The following is a 23,247-nucleotide window of genomic DNA, read 5'->3' on the forward strand; positions in this document are numbered from 1 at the left end:
ATTTCATATCTGCCTCTATATGTTTTGTTTTTGTGTTCAGAAGCACACACATTACTACTCCCAGATCCTGCCTTTAACCCCCTGCACTTTATGATACGCAGCCTAATTGGTGGAGGGAGACCGCTCATTAATAGTGACAGGTATGATCTCAGTAGCTGGAAGCCAAGAGGTCACAGTGGCCAATCGGAGGGGCTAATCACTCAACCGAAGAGCAGCTATTACTGCTGTGATCCCACGCTGTAGCATTGTGGTGAACAGATGGATGACTGGGCCTCCATTAGACCCGCACACCATCCTTTAATATCTCATAACTGTTGCCATGGACACAGAGGATGAAAACACCTCTATGATTAATTATGAACTTTATGTTCTATCTTTTATTCAGTCACTCCAAGGGTTGGGAGTGATGTGATGTTTTTTTTTTTTGTTGGTGCCTTTATAGGCCTCCCATTATGTTATGATGATGCTGCTCTTGGATTCTGCATATATTGTTAAAGAAAAAACAGTAAAAGAAACCTTCTCATTACAGCAGGCTTTATGAGTTGGCTCCATATGCTAAATAATATTTAGGATTGTGAGAAAAAGAGTGGCTCTGTATTCACAGAGGTAGCTGTTTTACATACTTGACATTGTCATTTTAATATTCTACTTCTTTATTAATTCTCAGCCGTTCTAGTGGTGTAATGATCAGTCTGGTTAATGCAACTCACAGTCTCCTGCATGCTGAAAATGGGTCTTTATCCCAAAAAGCCTAAACGTTATTGTTAGCGTGGGATTCTTTGAAAGAGATCCAATGAAATTGTTCTCTGGGGCGTACTGGAGCTCTCGGACATAAAGAAGACAAGACAGTCTTATTTTTGTTTCGTATCAGTGCCTTAGAGTAGTTGTTTATATTTTGGAAATTGAAATTACACTTACAATAAATACACACATTCATATATATATATATATATATTTATATATATAAACAGTCAATAAATAAATAATCATTTGATGCATCCCTATTTTTGGATGGACTACTCTAATATTTTATCCAGATTTGTAGGGCTGGTAAAATTTTATAGGGGTAGTTTTGTCATTTGCTCCCCTCTGTTGCATCAGACTGTCATTGGTTCACGTGGTGGTTATGTAGTGAATGTGCTCAGAGACACATACACTACATGTGTTTGTGTGTCTGACAGTCTAGATGAAACTGCATCTCTGATAAGCCAGTTCTGCTGAGAAACTCAATCTTCCAATTCACCGATATCACTGCCTGCATGCCCTCCAGCCTCACCACCAACCCAGTCTCAATTTACTTTTTCCAATTGGACATCCATGTTTTCATTTCCTTTCCCGCTCTGTCTCTCATGTCACTTTCTCTGCACGCTCCAGTGTTTCTGCCTTCATGTCACTCAAATAAAATGTTACTCTCTGTCACACAGACATCGCATAAGTTAGAATGTGCAGTTGATGTGACGTGTATGGGAATTTTTTGTTATTTCAATCTAATGCTGTTTTGTTTCAAGCTACACTCTTTTGTTTCAAACTGCAATTAGCTCCCATTCCCAGCTGGAGAAGACCAGACTGTGCTGAGATAATAAACAATTCACTTGTCAAGCAAGCTACCCCTAGTCCTCGAAAATAGATGGTATTGTGCTCGGAGATAGCCATCACACATCGACTAAAAACTTTTCTGCTGAGAGGTGCTGTTTTGTTTTTCTTCTTCTTTTGAACAGCAGAAACTTTCCGCTCATCCTGTGTCTATCTAGCTAAATGTGTTGTCTGGCAGGAAAAAAAAGCTGGCTGGGAATTCATTGTATTTATTAAGTTAGACTCATGTACTTTTCATCTGTTTTGCGCCCTCACTTTCACAAAGCCAGCAGGTACGGCTGGATTTAACCTGATTTGGTGTGTGTGTGTGTCTACCAGGTCCATATGTGACTGCAGCTCCTTTCTCCACTTGGATGGGTCTCTTTCTTCCAGTCCAGCTCACATCTCTAAATTCCTGTAATTACTAGCAGTTGGCTTAAAATATTTCTCACTGCAGAGCTAATTTGTGTGTGTAATCAGAGAGAGAGAGAAAGAGTTATTTCTAGTTAGAATCTGTTAAGGGAGAAAGGGGGTCATGGGATTGTGCAGATTCAGAAACTGAAGCTTAACAAGATAAATATCAAGTGAAAATAACTAGCTGTTCTCTGTTTGCCGCATATTCTTTCCCTGTAATATTTTGTAGTTTAAAGACATTTACTTTACTTCTTCTACTTACATTTTGTGATAGTGTTTGCCAGGGCACCTTATCACTCCTGACAGAGACTCTTTAAAATAGAGGAGCTACAAGCTGATGCACATGGGCACACACAGACACCCTTTTACAAAAGGAGCAATGCAATTGGTGCTTATATAGTTTTCTTCTCCTATGGACTCACAATAACAAAAATAAAATACAAAATTCCCCATGGAAGAGATGCTGAGTTTAAAGAGATGCTAAGTATACTGTATATCCCTTTGTGTCAGCTCACTGTGTCTGTGCACATCAGCTCACTTGCCTATTTCTGATGTTTTGTCATTCGAATTCAACACTACTGCATGAACAACACAAATAATAGTCATAAATTTAACTAGTATAGTAAAATTATCAACTACATTTTATACTGTGCTCATCAGTAGCCTGAATTTCGGCTGTGTGCTTCCCTCCACATCTAAGCGGGCAAGAAAAAATATTCTGTTTTATTTAGTGTCCTGAGCGATGGGGAAGTACCTCCCTGGAGCACCTCTGAATTTTAAAAGCTAGTCAGGTTCATAAAATATTTTTAACACCAGTAGTTCTTAAGCTTGCGTTTAGTTCATAAGCAACTGCGGCTCCTCTTCTCCTTACTGGTGGTCAGCAAAGCAGCAACTGAAATATGACCTCCAAAAGTGAATCAGCTTAATGTATAAAGTTATGATTCAAGAGAGTTTTATTCTCCCGTGTCTTACTGATACCAATCCTGTACTACTGGGTACGAAGGGGATATTAGTTTAAAAACCTCACCCGACCGGTGATGTTTTCTTGTGTAACAGATACGCCTGACTAAAGCCCACTCATTTCCCAAACCTGATTACCAAGGATGTCAGGGAGTTTTGTGGAAGTGACCTCACTGTGGTCTCTTTAAAGTTTGGTCAGCCGCAGCACACTCTCGAGTTCAGAGATCAGGCTCATGAGGTTTTCAGTGAAGTACAGTACGGCCTGGATGGACAGCCATAGCTGACCTGTCTCCTGGAAATTCCTTTTAAGTACAAGTCATTTACAAAAGCAAAAACATGCAGCCATTGTTTTCTATTAACACGATGAAGAAATGTTCATTAATGTTTCTGACAAAGTTGTAAAACTGTAGCATTCAGATTGGGCTCTGAAAAATGACTCATCTGGATTGATACAAAAAAAAAAACGTGCAGGCAAATGACTTGCTGGCTCAGCTACATGACTTTTTTTGATGTGCAAGCTTTGCCAAATGAGGCCATTTCCCCTTTCCCTCTCTCTTTTTACATACTTAAGACTGCAATGAATATGCAAAGCAACATTTCTCTAGATATTGCACATGAATCTTCATTTTTGGGGGGAGAGACCATGCGGTGCAGTGGTTGTGCATCACGTTTGTAAACCACACAACCACAACACCTTTAAAAATCAGGGTATCCAAAAAGTGGTCATGATATAATGTGCTCACTAAAAAGACAGACCGTGCACTGTCTAACTCTATGACTGCAGCAGCAAAAGCTAGCACAGAAGGAATATCGTTGCTGTCATTATATTTGTATAATAATTGTTTGTCACAGTACAAATATTTTGACATCTTGTTTGGAAACCAAACAACCATACATTCATAATGAAAAGCTTAGTTCTGAAGGTACATGCTCTCTCTTTCTTAAACACACATTTTTCCACACACACACACACAGGCATGGCAGATTTAACTACACGATGGCATACTCGGTGTACCCTGTGGCCACATACGGCACCTACAGGGCTTTCAGCTGTTTCTTCCAGTTATATCTACACGGTGAGGGGGGCGCCCTAGTGCACTGCAGCTAAAATCCAAGTCCCTCCATGGAATGAATAATGAATACAGATTCCCTATCTAGTCTATCCGCATGCTAGTTCAAAGGCATCCTGCTAGTCCATGCATAAAGCAGCAAGACACACAAGTCTATGCTAATGGCCCAGCCAACTCCACAGACTGGACTGAGCTCACTGAGCCATGCAAATGTTCCAGTACTGAGGAGAAGACGTCCAGTGTTTAAGGTGGGGGTGCCTCTAGGAAAACTACATACACACTTGGTCACCAGCAGCATGCAAAACACCCACAAATGCATGCACATACACATACACATACACACTGTCTAAAAGGAAACATGTTATTGATGCTGAGTGATGCTAACAACCTCCCTAGCGCTACAGGACCGAGGCATGAGCATCAGTTGAGGTTGTCACAGGAGATCACATATCAATGTCACCCACTCAGCTCCTTACCAGTTACTGTAGTCAGGCCACAGGAATAATATAATGCATCAGTACAAATATTTCTGACACATTTCTCTCCTACATTTCACCCCTCATGCCACAAAAACAACATTATTTCTACAGGACTTTATGTATGTGTGTGCTTTCCCTGTGTGTTTGTGTGCATGACAATGCAAGAGACTGAATGTGTACAGCAGTTTAGCCATTTTCCTGATTAGACCAAAACACAAAAGCTCTACTTATCAGGAAAGGAAGCAACACTCTGCCTGTGAGCCCATCAAAGCAAAAATGTTTTTTTCTTCTGTAAAACCAAGCAGCTCAGTGAAAAAACACTTCAGTCGAACGTCCCCTGGGATGGTACTGTATGTGTTTGAGGCGCTTTCTCTTACTTCTTTTTTCTTACTTTACTCCCTGACTTTACCCCCTAGCTCTGTTCTCTCTTTTACTCCTGCTCTGCGAGGATTTCTTTCAGCACTTTTCTCTTGATCTCTCAACCCTAGTTTCTTTCTTCTTTCTTCCCTCTGCTCCCTTGTACTAGTCTTTGCATATGAATCCCTCATAACAGTGGTTTCTCCATGTGACAGGAGCTTGCAGGAACCCAATTTCCCAAATCCCACCGCAACCAAGGTGAAAAGAAACTGACCAACCAGTCTTGTAAGGTCCCCAGTGAAATCATTCAGCATTTCAAGAGGATTCTCCGGTCTGTGGCATTGCGCAGAATAATGTAATTTACTGGACTTAAAGTCAAACAGGAGTTCATATGAACTAAATCTTCTACAGTATCTCAAGTCAAGACTTCCTGTGCAGACATATTATTATATAGTGGACCAGATTATTCTCACTAAAGAAGTGAAGCAGTCTACTTTAATTACATAGCAAGTGTCCATTGTCATACATGGGTGGAGGGCAGTCCCTCTGCCTCTACTCTCAGATCCTGACAGGCCATCAAGAACAGGAGAGGGTCATGACACTTGACTGGACATTAGCCATTCCAAGTGATAACCAGTGATGAGAAGTTGTTAGCACAAGTCAGATCAGAAGAAGGTCTTAATTTAAGGTAGCGCTTGAAGGATTATCCCACTAGCTGTATAAACCTTCCCCATGTGCTCCAATTATCTCACACAGTGGAAAGACGTATGTGATGCTATGAATGTGATTGTTACTGTGTCTGTGTATTAGTCTCTGCAGGTTGGCAGGGAGCCAAACCAGGGACCTGGTGCCAAAGTGATCAAATATCAAAATAACTTAATTACCTTTATTAAGTCCACTAATTACTAACTTGTTCATTATCAAAGCCTACAGAGTTAAAAGTCAGCACATTGTTATCAGCAGTGGAGAGCGGAAGGTTGAGGTTTCTGCTATGAGATAATGGCTGATTATCATTATGTGGATTAGTGTCGAACAGAGGAAATAAAAAGATACCAACCTCATTAAAGTGCGCCACCTCCTCACAGTTCTCCGCCACATGGCTGTAGAAGGACAGTCCTAGAAAATGAGGAGGATTTTAAAGGTTACAAACAGAGAAATTATTCAATAATGACGGGATAATTAATGTCAATCAGGTTTGAGTGGGCGAACATCCCATGTAAAATTAAAAACCACAGGATTTTAAACAGACATTTTTTTGCACCACTGTCAAACAGATGTTTAATACACATATTGATTCTCTGAGAGACATTTATCCAGATTATCATGTTACTATCTAAAATCAGTTTACACCGGTCAGATTAAATACCTGTGAAAAGACAAATGAAGGTGCCGGAGAAACAAATTAAGAAGGCTGAGTGGAGTCACTGGAGACAGGAAAGTACTGCAGACAGGTAAATGGCTACAACATGACTCACTATGTATAAGAAATAAATAGACACAAGGACTTCAGAGGAAGTGAAATAATATAACAGAACAAGACATTTTGCCAGGGCTACATGGTCTCTTTAAATTACCATAAAAACAATCTGTGCAGTGTGTATGAGGTTATACACAGGTCAGAGAGTCGTTCACCGTATAGTATCCTGACTCACTTGTGCGTGCTTACTGCCTGAGCTCACCTGCTTGCTTTGTGATGCTCATGAATGGTGTCACACCACTGTATGCATTCTGCATTGTTGTGGTCGTCTGCTTTGTGTATTTAAGGCTTTGTGTGGGTGTTGATGTCTGTTTGGATGCATGTGCAGTTGACTATACGAAGGCAAGCACAGGGACGTGGAAGGTTAATTAAAGTCCTCATCAGTACAACTGTAGGCAAAAAAGTATATTTTCATACATGCACACAGTATAAAATAACCTGAAATTAGAAAAAGTAAAAGACACAGAAACTAAAAATACATTGAACTTCAGCAAACTAATTTTGACAGCATGAAGTGCCCATTTTGAATCTATTTCATAATCTCTCATAATTCTCCACTCACTGCAAACCTTATAAAACCCACATCTATTAAAATAATTTTTAGAAAACAAACACCACTCCAGTGTCGGAGAGGGGGTGAGACAAGATTCCTCCTACATTATTCAAAACACAGGCATCACTGTCACTACTCTATCTAGAGATGTGGGTTTAGGAAAATAGACCATGTGAAGCTTATGTAAGGTGCTCCACACAAAACTAAAACAACATCCTGCTAATCAAAATTGGCTTTCGGCCTTGGTGGAAACAGTGAGCAATAAAGCAAGAGCAGAGTGAAGAGAAACAGATATAGAGAGAGCATATTTTCATTCAAGCAGACAGACTGATAGAAAAAGTGAGTTGGAGAAGAATGAAATATATGTGAAGGAGTCAAAGTAATGAATGAAAAGGGCAAAGAGATGCTCGGCAGCTTTAGTCTGGCTTTACCTGGAGCAAGGAGAGTGTAAAATAGAAAAATGTAATGACCAAAAAGTGTAAAGCATTATGTTAATCTGCCTTAATGTTTAGAGTTTGTTGTTCCATAGTGTATCAAAATCAAACAATAAATAGCTTTTATAAAAATTAAAGTCACACTCAATGTCTGAACGCATAAAAAAGAACACTTCAGGGGAAAAAATGAATTTAAATGACGTCTGTGGGATATAGATGAACTAACTGTCCAGGCAGTAGCGTGGATCTCAATGGATCTGGTTTTAAAAAGAGGGGAAAATGCTAATATAGCAAGTTGCAGTAGCACATTTAAAAAGAGATTAGCTTTTCTAAATGAAAAGGGAAACGAACATACTCAACAAAGTGGAAATGGAGCCTTGATTTCTAATTTAATTCTGCTTACAGCCTGACACACAGAACTGTGCTGGTGATCCTGCAGATTACTTTTTCCACTTCCACCATGTGAGCATCAAGAGCTACTGTATCGTTCTTTAACAGAGCCGAGAGCTACAGATAAGTGTGAGAATTCATCAAAGACGTGTCGCGAAATAAATGAAGTTTTGATGCTTGGCCTTTTGAAGAAGACTTCCTTCATCACCATTAGACTTTTACCCTGTGACACAAACCATGTAGAGCTGGCTTTAAATACGTCACCTTACTCAACCAGCTTTTCCAGAGGTCATTAACAGTTTGTCAGACTCCGATAGTTGGGAGGTGGGTTGGGACTTCCTGGCAGACCTCTTCCTCTCCAGACAGGAGGTTGTTTGAGCTGAAAGTGCTCAGGAAGCTCAACTGACAACATGCAGCCAAAAGTATGACTGAAAAACCCACAGCACAAAGAACTTGGATGCACAACTGACTCATGAGGGGAAATAAGAGGCACTGACACATACAGAACCAACACACAAAACACATGTTGTTATGGCATATTTTAAAATGCAAGACGTTGGGATGGAAACGAAGAGATGAAAAGATTTCAATTAATTCAAACTGTGAAGAAAGGATTAGCACTTCCATCATTTGAAATCTTCTCACCAGTCAGTGGCAAATTGATTGCTAATAATTGTCAATCAGCATTTTAAACCACTTAAGTAGAAAAAGTATAGAATTTCATGGGGTGTACCAAATACTGCAATTACAGAAAACTGTATTTTTAAAAATGAAACTAATAAGGTGGGTGTCCTGTGAATCAGTGCACAGTGGGTTTGATCCTGGCTTACATCTCTGTCGCCCACCTTTCCTCTGACTCCTGCTCTCTGTTATCTAAGGAGCTATAAATATCAAAATGTATAACACGCACTTTGCATCTGACCACTCAGATTAAGTGATTTTTGTTTTTTAAAAATATCTATGACATGACTTCCACTCCTGGGTTTCATTACAATCTCCTGCTTAATAAAGAAGCACTTTTATGATGTACAAGTAACAAACTGAAGACAAAACCTGAATAAATCAGTGATAAGACACAGACAAATCTGTCAGTGATGCACATTATTTGAAGTGGAGCTAGTTTTAACTACTTTATACTGGTAGTTTACTGCACTACTTCTTAACTTTAAATCCAGGCAGCAGTCTAAGTGAATTAACTCATTCCGACCTTGAATTATTATTTAAATGCACTTTGGCAAAACTCATAGACATATGAAAAGGTAGATAGGATGTGCACTTCAGCCTTGCATTTTGAACATAAAGTCACTCTTAAAGAACAATATCCAGAATCTGAAAACCAGTGAAAGTAGCTGAAAACTGTCTCGTGCGCCTCGTGCACAGATTTTGAAATGAAGGTGACTGAATCTGATAATAAGACTTTCCCTCTCATATCAATATATTATTATAGAGTATTTAAATTCAGACAGATGAACTGGAAACTGTGCCGACAGTTGTACCATGGGGAGAGGAAGAGACAATCTAATCCTCGATTTGAAGGACATGGTTTATGTAATATCAAGACCCTGATAAGTTCACTGCAGCACAGATCCCAACACATATACCCATGCAAACACACATACTCTGAAATAGAGTATATGTAAATATAACCCAACCCAGATGCAGGACTGTAATTAGGGATCAGGTGGGACTGAACACCTGTCATGTTGTCACAGAGGACAGATCACTGTCCAAGGTGCTGAAACACACACCTCTCCCCCTCTTTGTCTCTCACACACAAAGAAATGCAGGGTGGTGTTGAATGAATCCACTGAACTCCTCCCAACTGTCCGCAGTATATCCTGTTTCCTCCAAACAGCCGGACAGGGACTGTGATAATCACCCTGCACACGCTGTGAAGACACCAAAGAACCAGCGGATAGACTAATTACCCTGAAGGTATGTCAGAAACCCCTCCCACCCTTCAGTAATCGATGCCATTAGCCTAGTCGGTTGTAACCTACTGGCCTCTTGTGCTTACTGCATTAGAAGCAAGGAGTAAATACTGCATCAAAACTTAATGTGGAAATCGCTGTAACGCATTCACATGGAGTTACAACAGCCTTCTGCCTCCTGTGCTTATTATAAACAGCTGATAATATTAATGTAAGGATTTATGTGCACCCTGGGAGTTTCTTTTAAATGAAACAGCTATTGATTAATTTAAAACAATCACTGTATGTCTCTTAATTTCCATTATTTCTGTGATATCCTAATAAAAATCTAACAACATGGCTTCAGGGTTTAATTAAAATTCTGGGTGCCCTGTTATCCTTTTTTAGGATAGATTTGCAGACATATTGGGACTTCTATAATAAACATGTTTGTAGTTTTTTTTATAAAACGAGTTCCTACTGTTTGTCATCGTATCTAACAGAGCGCAGCGCGTCTCCGGTGACCGCGATCCAAACAACTTTTTACGCAACCAAATCCTCTGATCATCGCGGTGCTGATCATCACACAAATCAAGACAGCTCACAGCACGACTGAATATTATAAGAGCTACAGGATATATGAGCATTTGCGTGAACGCTGTCCCACCTCTGAATGTAACTCTGGCGATCCGGTCCGCTTTCCCGCGGAGGTGAGCGACCGTCTTCAGGTGAACCATTAGAGACATCATTGGTCCGCACTAATCAGGGGAGTAATTTTACTCCACACAGATAAAACTTGATCCGGTTTGATGCAATCCGTGTTTAGACGAGCTTCTCCTTGCGTCTTAATTCGCTGGATGCCAAAATCGTTTTCCACACAGGCATCATGTAAATCACTTTAGTTTGTTAAATACCTGCAGCAGAAATATGAATAAATCACAGACTCCATTTAATGTGTCCTCCTGCTCTGTGGTCCGTGGTCACAGGGTGTATGGAGCATCTCCGAGCCGGCGCTTGGTTTTTACTCTGCTTGTCATGCGGGAAGGGCGGGGGGGTGGTCTTCACCCTCAGTGAGGGGATGGTGGATGCTCTAATTGTAAAACATCAGCTCAGCTCAGGGGTTTGACGAGAATTCACTCTCACATTTTTATTCATGTGAATAAGCTCACATGCAGGCATGAGTCTGTGCCTCACTTTTTACCATCACTGCAGAGTCTGCTCTGACTCTGCCAAACAAGTTTCTAGAAAATAGTCAGCAAATCTAAAATGATAATAGATAATAGACTATTCCAATAAGCCTTTTCCCTATGAGCATGTATTGAAATGCTAATAACCTTTTAGTTCTTTGTCAGAACTCATATAATTTTCTGTGAAGACTTAAAATTTAGTGTGGTGTTTAAATAGGTCTCTAAAACTTACTGAAGGGTTGTATTTTATTCTTGAAGATAGATGCTTATTCAAATACGGTTGCCAAGCAACTCCTTTTTCCATTATGTTTCTGGGCAAGGATGTCGGAGGTCAGGGGTTAGGTGAGATGAGCTTTGCCAGTTTGACTCTGTGTGGTGCTGGGCATCAGTGTTTATGCTCTGCTGAAAACCAGCAGAAAAAGCCTCTTTCCTGCTGGTTAGTGCACTAAAATGTTTGTATCTCTTACAAGGAAAGGCCAGCAGGTTGACTGCTGGGCCAAGAACACAGTGCGGGTACCTGTTTGGTTCAGAGGGATTCTCCAGCTCCAGATTTACATAAAGAGAAGTTTTTACACGGATCATTCTAACAGATCAATATACAAAAAACTGAATCAGAGATGGCAGCAGGACTTCCTCTGACAACACTTTGATGCTTCTGGTCGACAACATCCCAGCAGGCACTGAGGTGCACTCAGGTAATTACCACTATAGGTCCACTAAGATGTTAGCACCGAGTGTCAGATAAGAATAAAGTCAATATAGCAAAACAACGTGTCTCAGTCTTTTAGCTAAATGGGCTCCGATGTAAAGAAAAACTTTCAAGACATTAATAACAAATTTCTGCTGAATCTAAAAAGCATCTGCAGCAGGGTCAGTGCTTCTGTTTAATGAAGCACACTATTTTTAGGCTCTATCTGAGACAGCTAATTAAATGGTTTTCTCCCTCAACTCTCCTAGAAAATTAGGAAAATAAAAGACAAAAACAAGAGTGGAATAGAGATTCACATATTCATCCTCTGTCAACATAAAGATCTACAAACACCCAGAGGAAATAAAGCACTGCATTGTGTAAAAAAAAAGGCATACACGTAATGTTACACCTTTAATATACAGGAAAGAAAAAAAATTGAACTGATGTTGGAACAAGAATGATACTCTCACTTTATTTAACACCATTTATGAGAACTCTATATCAGCAGCCTATTTCATTACAAGTATCTTGTCTTTTCAGCACGTGACATCAATGACCCTGGGCACGTGTATAACATGACAGGACACCTTATACATACCGTACTGTGCTGGCTGAAGTGTTACCTGATGGCCAATCCAGCTGCATGTATGTCTGAGTGAGACATTAGGAGTCTACACCACAGCAGTGATGAGATGAAATGAGTTCAGTTATAAACAACAAACTTCAATTACTTTATTAGCTGCTTAAGGGCACGAACACGTCCAGTGATTCTGTGGGAATTCTGGTCTTTATTAATTTCTAACTTTAGTAAACAGGCTTGAACTGTTTGTCTGCATATGATTGTTACTTGTATGCATACAGCAGGCAGAAATCATATCATATATTCTATAATATATAATATTACAGAACAGTCAGTGTGTGATGAAAACGAGGTTACTTTGTTAAACTGTTTTATTAGATGTCAAAAAATAAGTTAATGCAATATTATTCCAGTGCAGATGAAGGGTCAAGCCAACAGAGGGAGATGTTGGCCTGACTTTAAAAATGCTTGAAGAAAGACAAGCAAATATAAAAGTCATGTTCCTCTGGAGTCCACACAGGTGTGTTCATCTGTTTATTAGGTTTAAGGTGGCCTAAAACAACACAACTGTCCTGCAATCAATCCTTTATTTTGTTTCTCTCACACCAGTGATAATAGGCTGCCACACAAATATTAACATTTGATCTATCACGACTCTTATGTGACATTTGCTGCACCTTTAAAGCAAAATCCAGAGGATGTCTGCACAATCAGAAGAGATCCCATTAGAAAAAGGAACGTAAAGGTGTTGACTGAGGCTGAGAGACTGTATGATAGTCACAATGAGAACAATGCTCAGTTTCTTTTATATTTTAAATATAGATACAAAACAGATACAAAACCATGGACTGTGACAAATGTTTCTCATTAATCAAAGCAGAACTTTATTTTAATCAGGTCTATACAGTAGGTCTAAACTAGTGTTTGAACTGTTCATAGCCTTTTGTAATAGTAATAGAACAAATCAACTGTATGAGACATATACTACTGGTCAGTCATCCAAATTACACAAAGGGAATTCAACTGCACCTCTAAAAAACTTTTTTATATAAATTTATACTACTGCTTTGATTGGTAAGAAGTTATTATTTATTTATTTATTCATTGCATTTAAAATGTGGTGTGTTGCTCCATCTAGTGGTAAAGTTACTTCTGGAAAATGGTCGTAATGCAATTGTACAATTCATTTCTCAAAGTCAGATAACAAGGTGGAGTCTAGTTCACTGTCTTCGTGGTGTCGCTGAAACGTTCACTCCTATCTACAGACCTATCCTACCTGAACCGTCTTTGATTCATTCACCTTGACATCGTTTCAATAAGCTTCTGCAATATTTCAACATTTTCTCCAGTCCAAAGTTGCATTAGTTTGTCGCCAAGATCTTGTATTGATGATGAGACATTTAAGTCGTCGTATCCAGCACATCCCAAAGATTCTCAATGGGGTTCAGGTCTGGACTCTGTGGTGGCCAATCTATGTGTGGAGATCATGTGTCCTGCTCCCTCTTTTACAATTTGAGTCTAATGAATCCTGGCATTGTCATCTTGGAATATGCCTGTGACATCAGGAAATAAAAATTGCATTGATGGAATAACCTGGTCATTCAGTATATTCAGGTAGCAAACCCAGATCATAACACTGCCCCCACAGGCCTGTACAGTAGACACTAGACATGATGGGTGCATCACTTCACTCGCCTCTATTTATACCCTGATGCACCATCATTCTGGAAGAGGGTAAATCTTGACTCAACAGACCACATGACCTTCTTCCGCTGGACATTTCTTAACCCAGTTTTAGTTTAATCAATCTCCTTAGATGTTTTTCTTCCTTTCATGTTAATAATTTGACCGTTCTGAAACAGATAAACATCTTTTATGAAGCAACTTACTGCATCAGTCAGGGTTAAATAACTTGTTGGCAGCTGAAAAATAACAATTATCCATGCAGTAATTATCCAATGGGAGGTTCTTACTTATTTGCTTAGTTAAAGCAAGATGGTGACTTCTTTCTTTTTGGACGGGCAGTGTATATCTTAACAATTTCCCTCTGGCATTAATAATTATTTTTGAATCTTTTGAATCTTTAATCTAAACCCACTGATCTTTTTTGTTCAGCACTGAAAAAAACATTAATCCTTTTTCAAATCAGGACCGACTGAAGAAGTTTGTGGATACATTCACCTGGTCGATTTTTCTTTTTAACAAAGTAAACAAACCCCGAGTTCACACTGGAATATGGAAAGCAGTAATCCCTGTGGAAGAGGGGAGGGGAGGGCTTGTGTGTCCCAGCCCTCTGCATCCAGCTGGTGCGTCGCTGCGCAGCAGTAGCGCGCCACACTCACTATGGCTTTAGCCGCAAGCAGGACGCTCTTGGCGCTATTGGTTACCGTTTGCGCACCAGAATGGGGATGGACAGGTAAAATATGCATTTATTTTCCGAGAGCAAGTGCATGGTGTGTTCTGATATTTATGAATTTTGTTTGCCTTGATAAGTGCTAGGATGCGTTGTTGCCTTCTGGTCTTGCAGTTTAATGGATACATGTGAGTGATGAGAGCGTGTGCAGCGTGTGACTAGTTCAACCATGGATCAAAATATGAAAACAGATGAATGCACCAAAGTATGAAACTGTTAACGTTGTCGAAATGTCAAAATCTCCAGATGTCATTTCTGACAAAACTGATTAGATTTTTTTTTTTTTTACAGCTATTAAAAGTGCATTAGAATAATTAATTTAGAGTTTGCAGCTTGACCTATCGTTTGCACATGTGAAAGGGTTAGTTCAAAACTTTTTATGGACTGCGACAGTTTTTTTCACTGTTGTTACTTTATGGGGGAAACTATTATGCCAGCCTCTCTGCAGCAGTCATGGAACAAATCTTCATGCAGTAGGCACATCTTGGATTAACAATAGTGGTCAATTAGGACACATACGACATTACTTAAAAAACAAGTTGGCATCTGAGTGATCAGATGCCAACTGATGAAATGAAGTGGAGGGGAGTTCAAGTTTTATGTATGTGACACTCCTCACTTTGCTGCTTGACAGATCAACCATCAGCCAGTAGTCAAGAATGGGCAAAATAAGCCTGATAATAAAACATTTTCAGGCTTTGGGTAGAACAAAGTCTGGCAGGAATTTATTAGAAAATACTGCGTGTCAGCACAGTGATAAATCAAACAGACATAGCTTTTCGACAAGCACAGACCGTGCAAAACAGCAGCACACATGTTTTAAAAGTTTTGAAGCACTGTTTGTAAAATCAATTTTAAGGGAGGGAAACCCTAATCCTCCAGACAGTGAAAATAGCCAACATAACCAAAGTGCTATAAAGCATCAGGAGGTTTCGATAGGAGGAGGCTAACCTTGTTTAAATGACTTTAAAGTCCAGTTGGTAATTTTATCTGCCCTCCTCTCTCAGTTGTCTTGGTTGATGAGACTGTTCGTTTTATACGCCCCCTTCTCAACTGTAGGCACTTAGTGTATGAGGTCATTGCTTTCTGTGAATATAAACAGCTGTTATTTGTTGACAAGTCATGTGCAATATGCAGCTTCACATTCATTCACGTCTGTACATTCACACCTGGGAGCTGCTTAGCCCTGTCATAGTTCACTTCTGTGGGCAGCGCTAGTGGAGCAGTTTGGAGTTAAATGCCTTCCTATTGGACATTTGACAGCAGTTGTTAAAGTGGAAGAGAGCATTACTTGTTAACTTTCTCCACTCACATGTCACCAGCTTGTAAGTCTGAATTCAGTCTAAAACCGTGGATGAAAATGGGCTCAAGGGAATATCTGGACACCTGGGCATGCATATACATATATGTCTCTCTCTCTCTCTATATATATATATAGTGTGGAGGGTAATTGGGACGGAGACTGGGGGAGCTGAGGGAATCATGTCTTTGCAGGCCAGTGGAATTTGATTTCCCTTTTCCATTTAGCAACCTGGAATTCTGCAGGAGCAACAGACACCAGAGTTTTCACCAGACATTTCACATTATGAGAAAGCTCTCATAATCAGAAATGTCATAACTTGTGCTTCTTTTGCTTTGAGGAAGAAAAAAATGTCATTCACAGAGAGTAAGGCGCAGCATCCAATATATGTCCAATATATTTCTAACATTTTCCACAACGTTGGGTGCGTTTGATCACGTGACTGAGATTGACCCACCCTCCTGCAACTTGGCCGACTTTCAGGCCTGCCAGCGATGGTATGTCTAATGTCATGATGTCATCTCTAGGCGCCGCTCCAGTTGTTCAAACAAGTACCACCTGGGCTGTGAACACACCTGTCACATCATGGCAGATTTCAGCACACTAAATGTGTTGCAGGAGGGGATAGCATAAACTAACGCTGTAAAATGTCCAGATCAGTGAGCGAATACGTTGGTTCGAAGACTAAGCTTGTGATCACCCACATTAAAAAGCATAACGTTTGTAGGCTGTAATAATTGGATTGGATTGGATTGGATTGGTTAGCTTTTGTTTGTAAGTTTCACACTTGATAAACGTTATATGCATTTAACCTTTCCAAGATAAACAATTAAATGAAAATCTCATTCACATCCCTGTGTAAAATGAGTCTGAACTCCCAATAACATAATACGTTTGGTGATGTTCTGGTGTGACAGATGGAAGTCAATAGGCAACAGCTGACTGTGGTCATGGCCAGTGTCAGATGTGTCTGTTTAACAAGTCCCTCTTAAAAATGACGCTATGCTAAAGGTTTGGTTAGGTTTAGGGTTAGGTCATGGTTTGGACATGTTAAACTTAGAAGAACTTTGTTGCTATGATTACAGTTAACACATGGTTATTGTTATTGACTGGGATTTTGAATCAGGAAATGAATAGTGATCTGTAATGTTAAAGTTCAGTGTTTCATCAGCTCGTCCATTCATCCAAAACACCTCATGATGTGAAGTTTGTTGATATGACATCGCTTGACTTCCCCAATTTCTCCTGTCACAATTATTACAGGCATTAGACAGCTTTCTAGTCACTTGACTAGAAACGTTCTGGGCATTTGCTAAGAGACTGACGTGTCTCACACAACCACTAGATGTCACTTAACAATGGTACATAACTATACCATAAGCTGCTCAAATGACTCACATGGTCCAATTGTCAGTTTTTTGACATGTGACACCAGCTGTCCTTTTACAGAAATATGTTCATTTAGCTCAGAGGTTTTACCTTTTTAAGCATGTCGAAGTGGTGGCAGGTATAGTCTTAATGTTAGAGAAGCAAACTTGTTACTGATTCAGCAAGGCCCCACCTGCTCAGGTGGAGCTTCTCAGCGACTGGCAGGTGAGACTGAGCAGCTTAGCTAGGTGTCTATGTGCATAACTGATCAGAGTGTACCTGCAAAAGACGGTGAAACAACACTGCTTCTATTATTTTTCTCATGAGCATACAACAAATGTCTGTTCCCCACTTTATTTTTATATTGGGCAGTAGGAATGTCAGAAGCTAATCACTAAAAACTGTGTTTCTCAGTGGTGATTAGGAAAAATAAGCTTTTTGATTATTTGGATGAACCAGCCTTTAGAGGTAGTTTGAAATGAAACAGACTGACTTTTATTTCTTTTATGAATAGAAACAGCTACTTAAAATACATTAAGATCAAAATGCTGTATTAAGTTATGCGTTAATGCCTAAGTCATTAGGGTTGAGCAGGACTATAGTGTCTGCCTGGTGAGGTGTGTGGAGCACATTGCAGGTGCATGACTGCAAGTATTTTCTAGAAAGGTTTTACAGGAGTCATTTGACCTCAGGGTTTACCTACATGAGATTTTTTTTATACAGAACTACACATGCACATGCATGTGTGCGTCTGTCTCTAAATCCGTTAAGTATGTATGTGTTTATCCCTCAAACACACACACATACACAAACATTTTATCAAATAAGCATTGACATAATGACCCCAGGCCCTGCCCTCATTCTTCACATACTAAATACTTTCCACTGTCTAACTGGATCATACTTTGTCTGTCTGTTGTTCCATTTCACATTCACAGACACAGCCTATAAGATGTTGTATTATTGCTCTGGGTTGCCTTGGTAACAACCTCAAACCAAGCCTCCCTTCGTACGGTTATGATGTTACAACTCCATTGCTTAACCGCTTCCCAAACTGTTTACTTTTGGATGACAATCATACATCTGCTGTGCTCGAAAGAGTCTTGATTTAATCAAAAATATCTGGTTTGCCATTGGATCCTGAATTTCTAAAGAGGCCAAATCACCAAATGATGTCTGGACAGAGGAGCAGATCCCCTCCTACGTAATACACGGTCTTATTGGAAACAGGGTTCAAGCGATTGAAGTGTGTCCAGATTTGTGTCAATGCAGTCTGTCTCAGACAGCTGATATAAATGACTCCAGTGTAATTGTGCACAAATGAGGAAATAATGAGCAGAGATCATGCTTCGAAACACTCTCACACTCCTTCACACTCTTTGTGATGCGAGTCTGTATCTCGAGGCTTCCCAACAGAGTGTGGCTGTCTACTGTCTTCAAAAATAAAATGACCTTTCAGCACGTAGTAAAACTTAACAGATAAGCAGATACAACACTGAAGGTATATGGAGAGCTGTGATCAACTGTACGCTGCAGCATGCCTAAGAGAAAAGTGAAAGTGTGGATCCAGCTGGGAGAACATCTGCAGACAAGAAGTCAAAGTGATGAAGTGATTTTGTGACATGTAGTGGCAAGAAAAACTATGTGAACCTTTTTGGAATTTTGTGGTTTTCTGCATTAATTTGTCATAAAACGATATCTGATCTAAGTCAAGATTATTAACAAACATGATGTGCCTGAAATAATAACACAAACAAATAAAATCTGTTGTTTCATGTCTTTATTGAGAACAACCATAAAAACCTCATAGTGCCAGTGGAAAACGTCACACATAAGCCTTGGGATAATGACCTCAAAAAACTTATTGGAGTCAGGTGCTAGCATACCTGGAGTCTTGTTGGGAAAATTAGTTTGTAAGTGTGCACTAGAGCTACTTTGACTGACAAAAAACACTCTTAACTTTTTGAGTTTGCTTTGCATAAGAAGAATAAGCTTAGGTGAGCCATGTCTGTCTAAAACGAGCTTTCAGAGGATCTACGATCAAGAATTGTTGATTTACATAGAGATGGAAAGGGTGACAAAGTGATATCAAAGACTTTAGAAATTCACCAGTCTGCAGTTAGGCAAAAAAATGGAGACACTTTGGGACTGTGGCTAATTGTGGCTTTTGTTCACAGGGCCAGGGTTCACATTTTTTCCTTTAGCACTATGAGGTTTATATGGTTGTTCTCACTAAAGACATGGAAGATAAGATTTTTTATCTGTCATTATTTTAGGCACATCATATCTGTTAATACTCTTGACTTAGATAAGGGTTACATCACATTTTGGGACTAATTAATGTAGAAAACTACAACATTTCAAAAGGTTCTCATACTTTTTTTTGCCACTGTACTTTGCAAAATTGTTGCTGTAAACCGTTGGGAAGCACACAGCTTTTTATGAGATGGACAGGCTATACCAGCAAACACTGACCTCTTTGCATATCTTCTTACCTTATCCATGCATCTATCCAGCAAAAACACTGGGCAGGTCGGTTGGGCCAGTAACTGCACTCTAGAGATATACAGCTCCAAGGCTAAGGATAGAGAGAGAGGGAGACAGAGAGGAGGAAGCACAACTACAGGAGAGAGAAAAGACAAAGTTACTGACAAGCAATGGTAGCGTCATTCCCACAAGCATTGTGCCAGGATGCAAACCAAAAAATAGTTGCTGTCCAAAACAGATCAGTAGTTGCCATTTTCTTTGTTTGGTTTAGCTCTGAGTAAGTCTAGCCGGGATGGAAAATAAGCATTGAATATTGTCCTGAGCCTTTAGAATCCAACCACATCTTCAACAACCAAATTAGTTTGTATTTTTCAGGGCTGCGGTACATGCTTCATCTACGACAAAGTTATTTTAAAGGCCAAGCATAATAAATAGAGAGGAAACTGACATAGTGGCATGAAGTAGAGTAGTATTAACAGCTTACAGAGCTCAAACAGTAGGACTACATACTGCTTTTATGCTAAAATCCTAAATTAGGACTGTTTAAATAAACTTTAAAAAAAATTAATCCAGATATAATTTGTTTTGCAGCAGAGAAGTCACTACGGCCTCAAAATGGGAAACAGACATCTGTGGAAAAGGGCCTAAGGGATAGCTGGGAGCCTTCTATCCATCTGGATGGAAGCCCTGTGGACCGTTTTGTCATCAGCCCCAACAAGCCAACAAGGTCTCACCGCTTTACTAAAGCCGGCAAGGATACTCGCCCTCAACCATTGGAGGACGTAGGTAAGACGGCAAGAGAGAAAAAGATCAGATGATAGGATGGGAGCGAGAACACAATGTGTGATGTTATTATCAGATGGTTGTGAGTTTTTCATGACAAGATATAAACCAAGTGGTCACTAATGAGAAGGTGTCCTGAAGGTGCTGGTGGCACTGCTAGACAATAAAAAACTGAGATCCTGGAGTTTGTTGAGCACTTTCTCAAAGACAAGTGCCAGAAAATCAGGCTGGGAAAAGATTTGTGTACAAAGCCAGGAGGTGAGGTGCATGGACACACGTGTGCACATAATTTTATCAGTGGATTAGTTTATATAGAAAGAAAGCAAGTGTACTGAGAATGGCAGAGTGCATGACCGATGACTATCATTGCAGAGCTGCAGATGGTTATTGTAGAAGGAGGACATTATTGTTAAGTTTGAACAGCTTGGATGGTGATTCCTAATCCCCGCCCTGTAAAAGGTCCATATGACGGGTCCTTATGTTTCTATACACAGTTTGCAGTGTTGACACAGTCTAGCCTGCTTTTGTCATTATTGCATTTTCCTCTGTCCTTGGCATCTTCAAACTGTACTTCATCAGCGGCTCACAGTCTGCAGCCAACCCTTCTTTTCCACATCCAAACCCAGCCCAGCTCCTATAACCCAATCCCCTGTGTTGTGGTCACTTTGTAAGTGTGCATTTGTGTGTCTGTGTGTATGTGTCTGTGTGTGTTTGTGTGTGTGTGTGTGTTTGGTGGTGCCAAGGGCGGTGCCAGATGATGAGGTCATGTATGCTCTAGTATTGCGCTCAAATATCCTCTTAGATGCTATTGTGTTTGTGTTTATGTGGGTGTGCATGTGCTGCCCAGCGTGCATTGTGGTGGCCTTGCGGTCTCTCCAGCTCCGGTGCAGTTTGCCATAAATCTCTGGCAACCAAGCTGCGCCTCGGTTTTGCCTCTCCAGAAATTCTTTGCAGATCGTGTGTGTTCCCCCAGCAGCATGAGAGAAGCATCGGTGTCATAAATAACACAACGCCGTTCGCCTCCAAATCATTAATGTGTCTAGCCAGTCAGTAGAGCAGCAAAAACTCGGGGATGACTTATTACAGTAACAGTGAGTTAAATGGAGAGTGAAGGATAAGGGTTGATAAAAATAAATTTCTCACTGATAAGGGACAGAAGCAAATAAATTGATGCTACCAAAATAGAAAACTAAAGGAATGTAGACGTCTCCATTTGAAAATGTCTCAATCAGGATGAATTTATTTGCTAAATCTGCAATTTCCTTTATAAATTAAAACATTTTTACTGTTTTCTTAGTAGTTCCCATCAGGCAACATCACTTAACCTGAAATCCTGTGTCTTTTTGTAGACCCTGAATGGGTTAACCTTGATGGCTTTGCTGTGTTGGGCGGTGCACCTGTCAGCAACTCAACAGCAGGTAAACTTGATCTCAACACATTTTTACCGTCAACACATGGGAGTGGTATGTCTCACTTATGTGGCTGAATCCATTAGAAGCGGTTTGCTGAAATTATCGGCTGTCATAGCAGATATAAAAGAAAGCGCTGAATCTGATGCGATGGTGATTCACAGTGCTGTCTTGGGGCTAAAGTCTCCTCACTTCTCATACTTCTCTGTCCTAGTGGGATCAGTGAAGAAAAACTCTCAATTGTTTCTGACTAAAGATTATCATCGTTTTAGCCAGGTGTGTTTTTTGTAATTTAACACAAGTTTTAGAGTTTTTGTTCTTTTAGTGCTCTCCACACACCATTGTCAAACAAAAAAAAAGGAAATTAATAGTTGACGTTAGCAGAATTGTCAACAAAATATATGACTAGTTAGTTAAGCAATAGACTATTATTAACAGAAATAGATTAGATTGATAAATAGAATATTAAAAATGAATACATAGTTATTAATGAAGGTATCAAACAAATAATTTGCAGGAAGGTCCTGGATTTGAACCTGTGTGTACTCTCTGCTGGTGTGGGTCTTCTCCAGGTGCTTGAGTTTCCTCCCACAGTCTAAAAACAAGCAATTTAGGTTAAATGTCGATTTTAAATTACTAATGGGTAATTAGGTGAGAATGTGAGGGTGAATGTTTGTCTGTTCCCACATGTCAGCCCACTGATTGACAACCTGTCCTCCTGCTAATTATCTAATCCCTATATTTATCTAACCTTAAATAAAATGAGCTGCTTTGTCTTGAACTCAAAGGTGCTGTGAAGGAACAAAGGAAACACCGAACCTTTAGTAGATTACACACTTGTGTTTATTTCTGTGCAGAGACATTTGAGCATGTGTTATCTTTTAAGTGCCTGTCAGTGCAGTATAGCGACTTCACAGCACTTGACTTGCTGGGGCAAGGAAGGTGAACAAGATCCATTCTAATTCTACACATGATCAAGGCAGCAGCAACTAAATCCAGGCTTTTCTTACATCAATGTGACTGTGATAACCACCACGCTGCTCTGGAGCCACTTTGGAGACTTAATAACATTTGTTGTTAAACCTCAGTGAATAAATGAGACCAAAAAGACAAAAAACAAACCTAGATCAGACATGTGCAACAAACATAATAGCTCATAGCGTATTGCATATTCATCACATTATATGAAAATGTCAAATGAAAGTGTGGTAATTTGTTAGTTAGCTAAGATTGTCTCCAGTTGTTGCCAGTTGGGACTAAATTGATCATTTCTGCCTCCAGGAAAGTGCCACCACTGAGAACTGTTTGTAGATGTTAAATTAAAGTGTGGGTAAACTGAGCAATGTGCTCCACTGTGCCACCCAAACTTACCAAATTATGTCAGAGCTCAGATGTGCAATTAAAAGTGGTGGA

The 23,247-nt window shown here is 39.8% G+C and overlaps 2 protein-coding genes across 7 annotated transcripts in view; one reads left to right on the plus strand and one right to left on the minus strand.

Moving 5' to 3' along the window:
* The window catches only part of otofa (otoferlin a), a 58,192-nt gene extending 47,674 nt beyond the window's left edge, over positions 1-10,518 (minus strand). For all 6 annotated transcript variants that reach the window (XM_026341946.1, XM_026341947.1, XM_026341944.1 and 3 more), the window contains exons 1-2: positions 10,284-10,518; positions 5,910-5,968 (exon numbers count right to left, since the gene is read on the minus strand). In XM_026341946.1, the coding sequence (XP_026197731.1) occupies positions 5,910-5,968; positions 10,284-10,365 (141 nt within the window). In that variant the 5' untranslated portion in view covers positions 10,366-10,518. The remainder of the gene's footprint in view (positions 1-5,909; positions 5,969-10,283) is intronic.
* A 3,835-nt stretch (positions 10,519-14,353) lies between these two features.
* The window catches only part of fndc1 (fibronectin type III domain containing 1), a 29,443-nt gene continuing 20,549 nt past the window's right edge, over positions 14,354-23,247 (plus strand). Inside the window, exons 1-3 of the mRNA XM_026340693.1 lie at positions 14,354-14,490; positions 20,234-20,428; positions 21,775-21,843. Of these exons, the coding sequence (XP_026196478.1) occupies positions 14,418-14,490; positions 20,234-20,428; positions 21,775-21,843 (337 nt within the window). The 5' untranslated portion in view covers positions 14,354-14,417. The remainder of the gene's footprint in view (positions 14,491-20,233; positions 20,429-21,774; positions 21,844-23,247) is intronic.

The sequence above is a fragment of the Anabas testudineus genome, chromosome 24 (genome assembly GCF_900324465.2).
Source record: "Anabas testudineus chromosome 24, fAnaTes1.2, whole genome shotgun sequence".
NCBI lineage: Eukaryota > Metazoa > Chordata > Actinopteri > Anabantiformes > Anabantidae > Anabas > Anabas testudineus.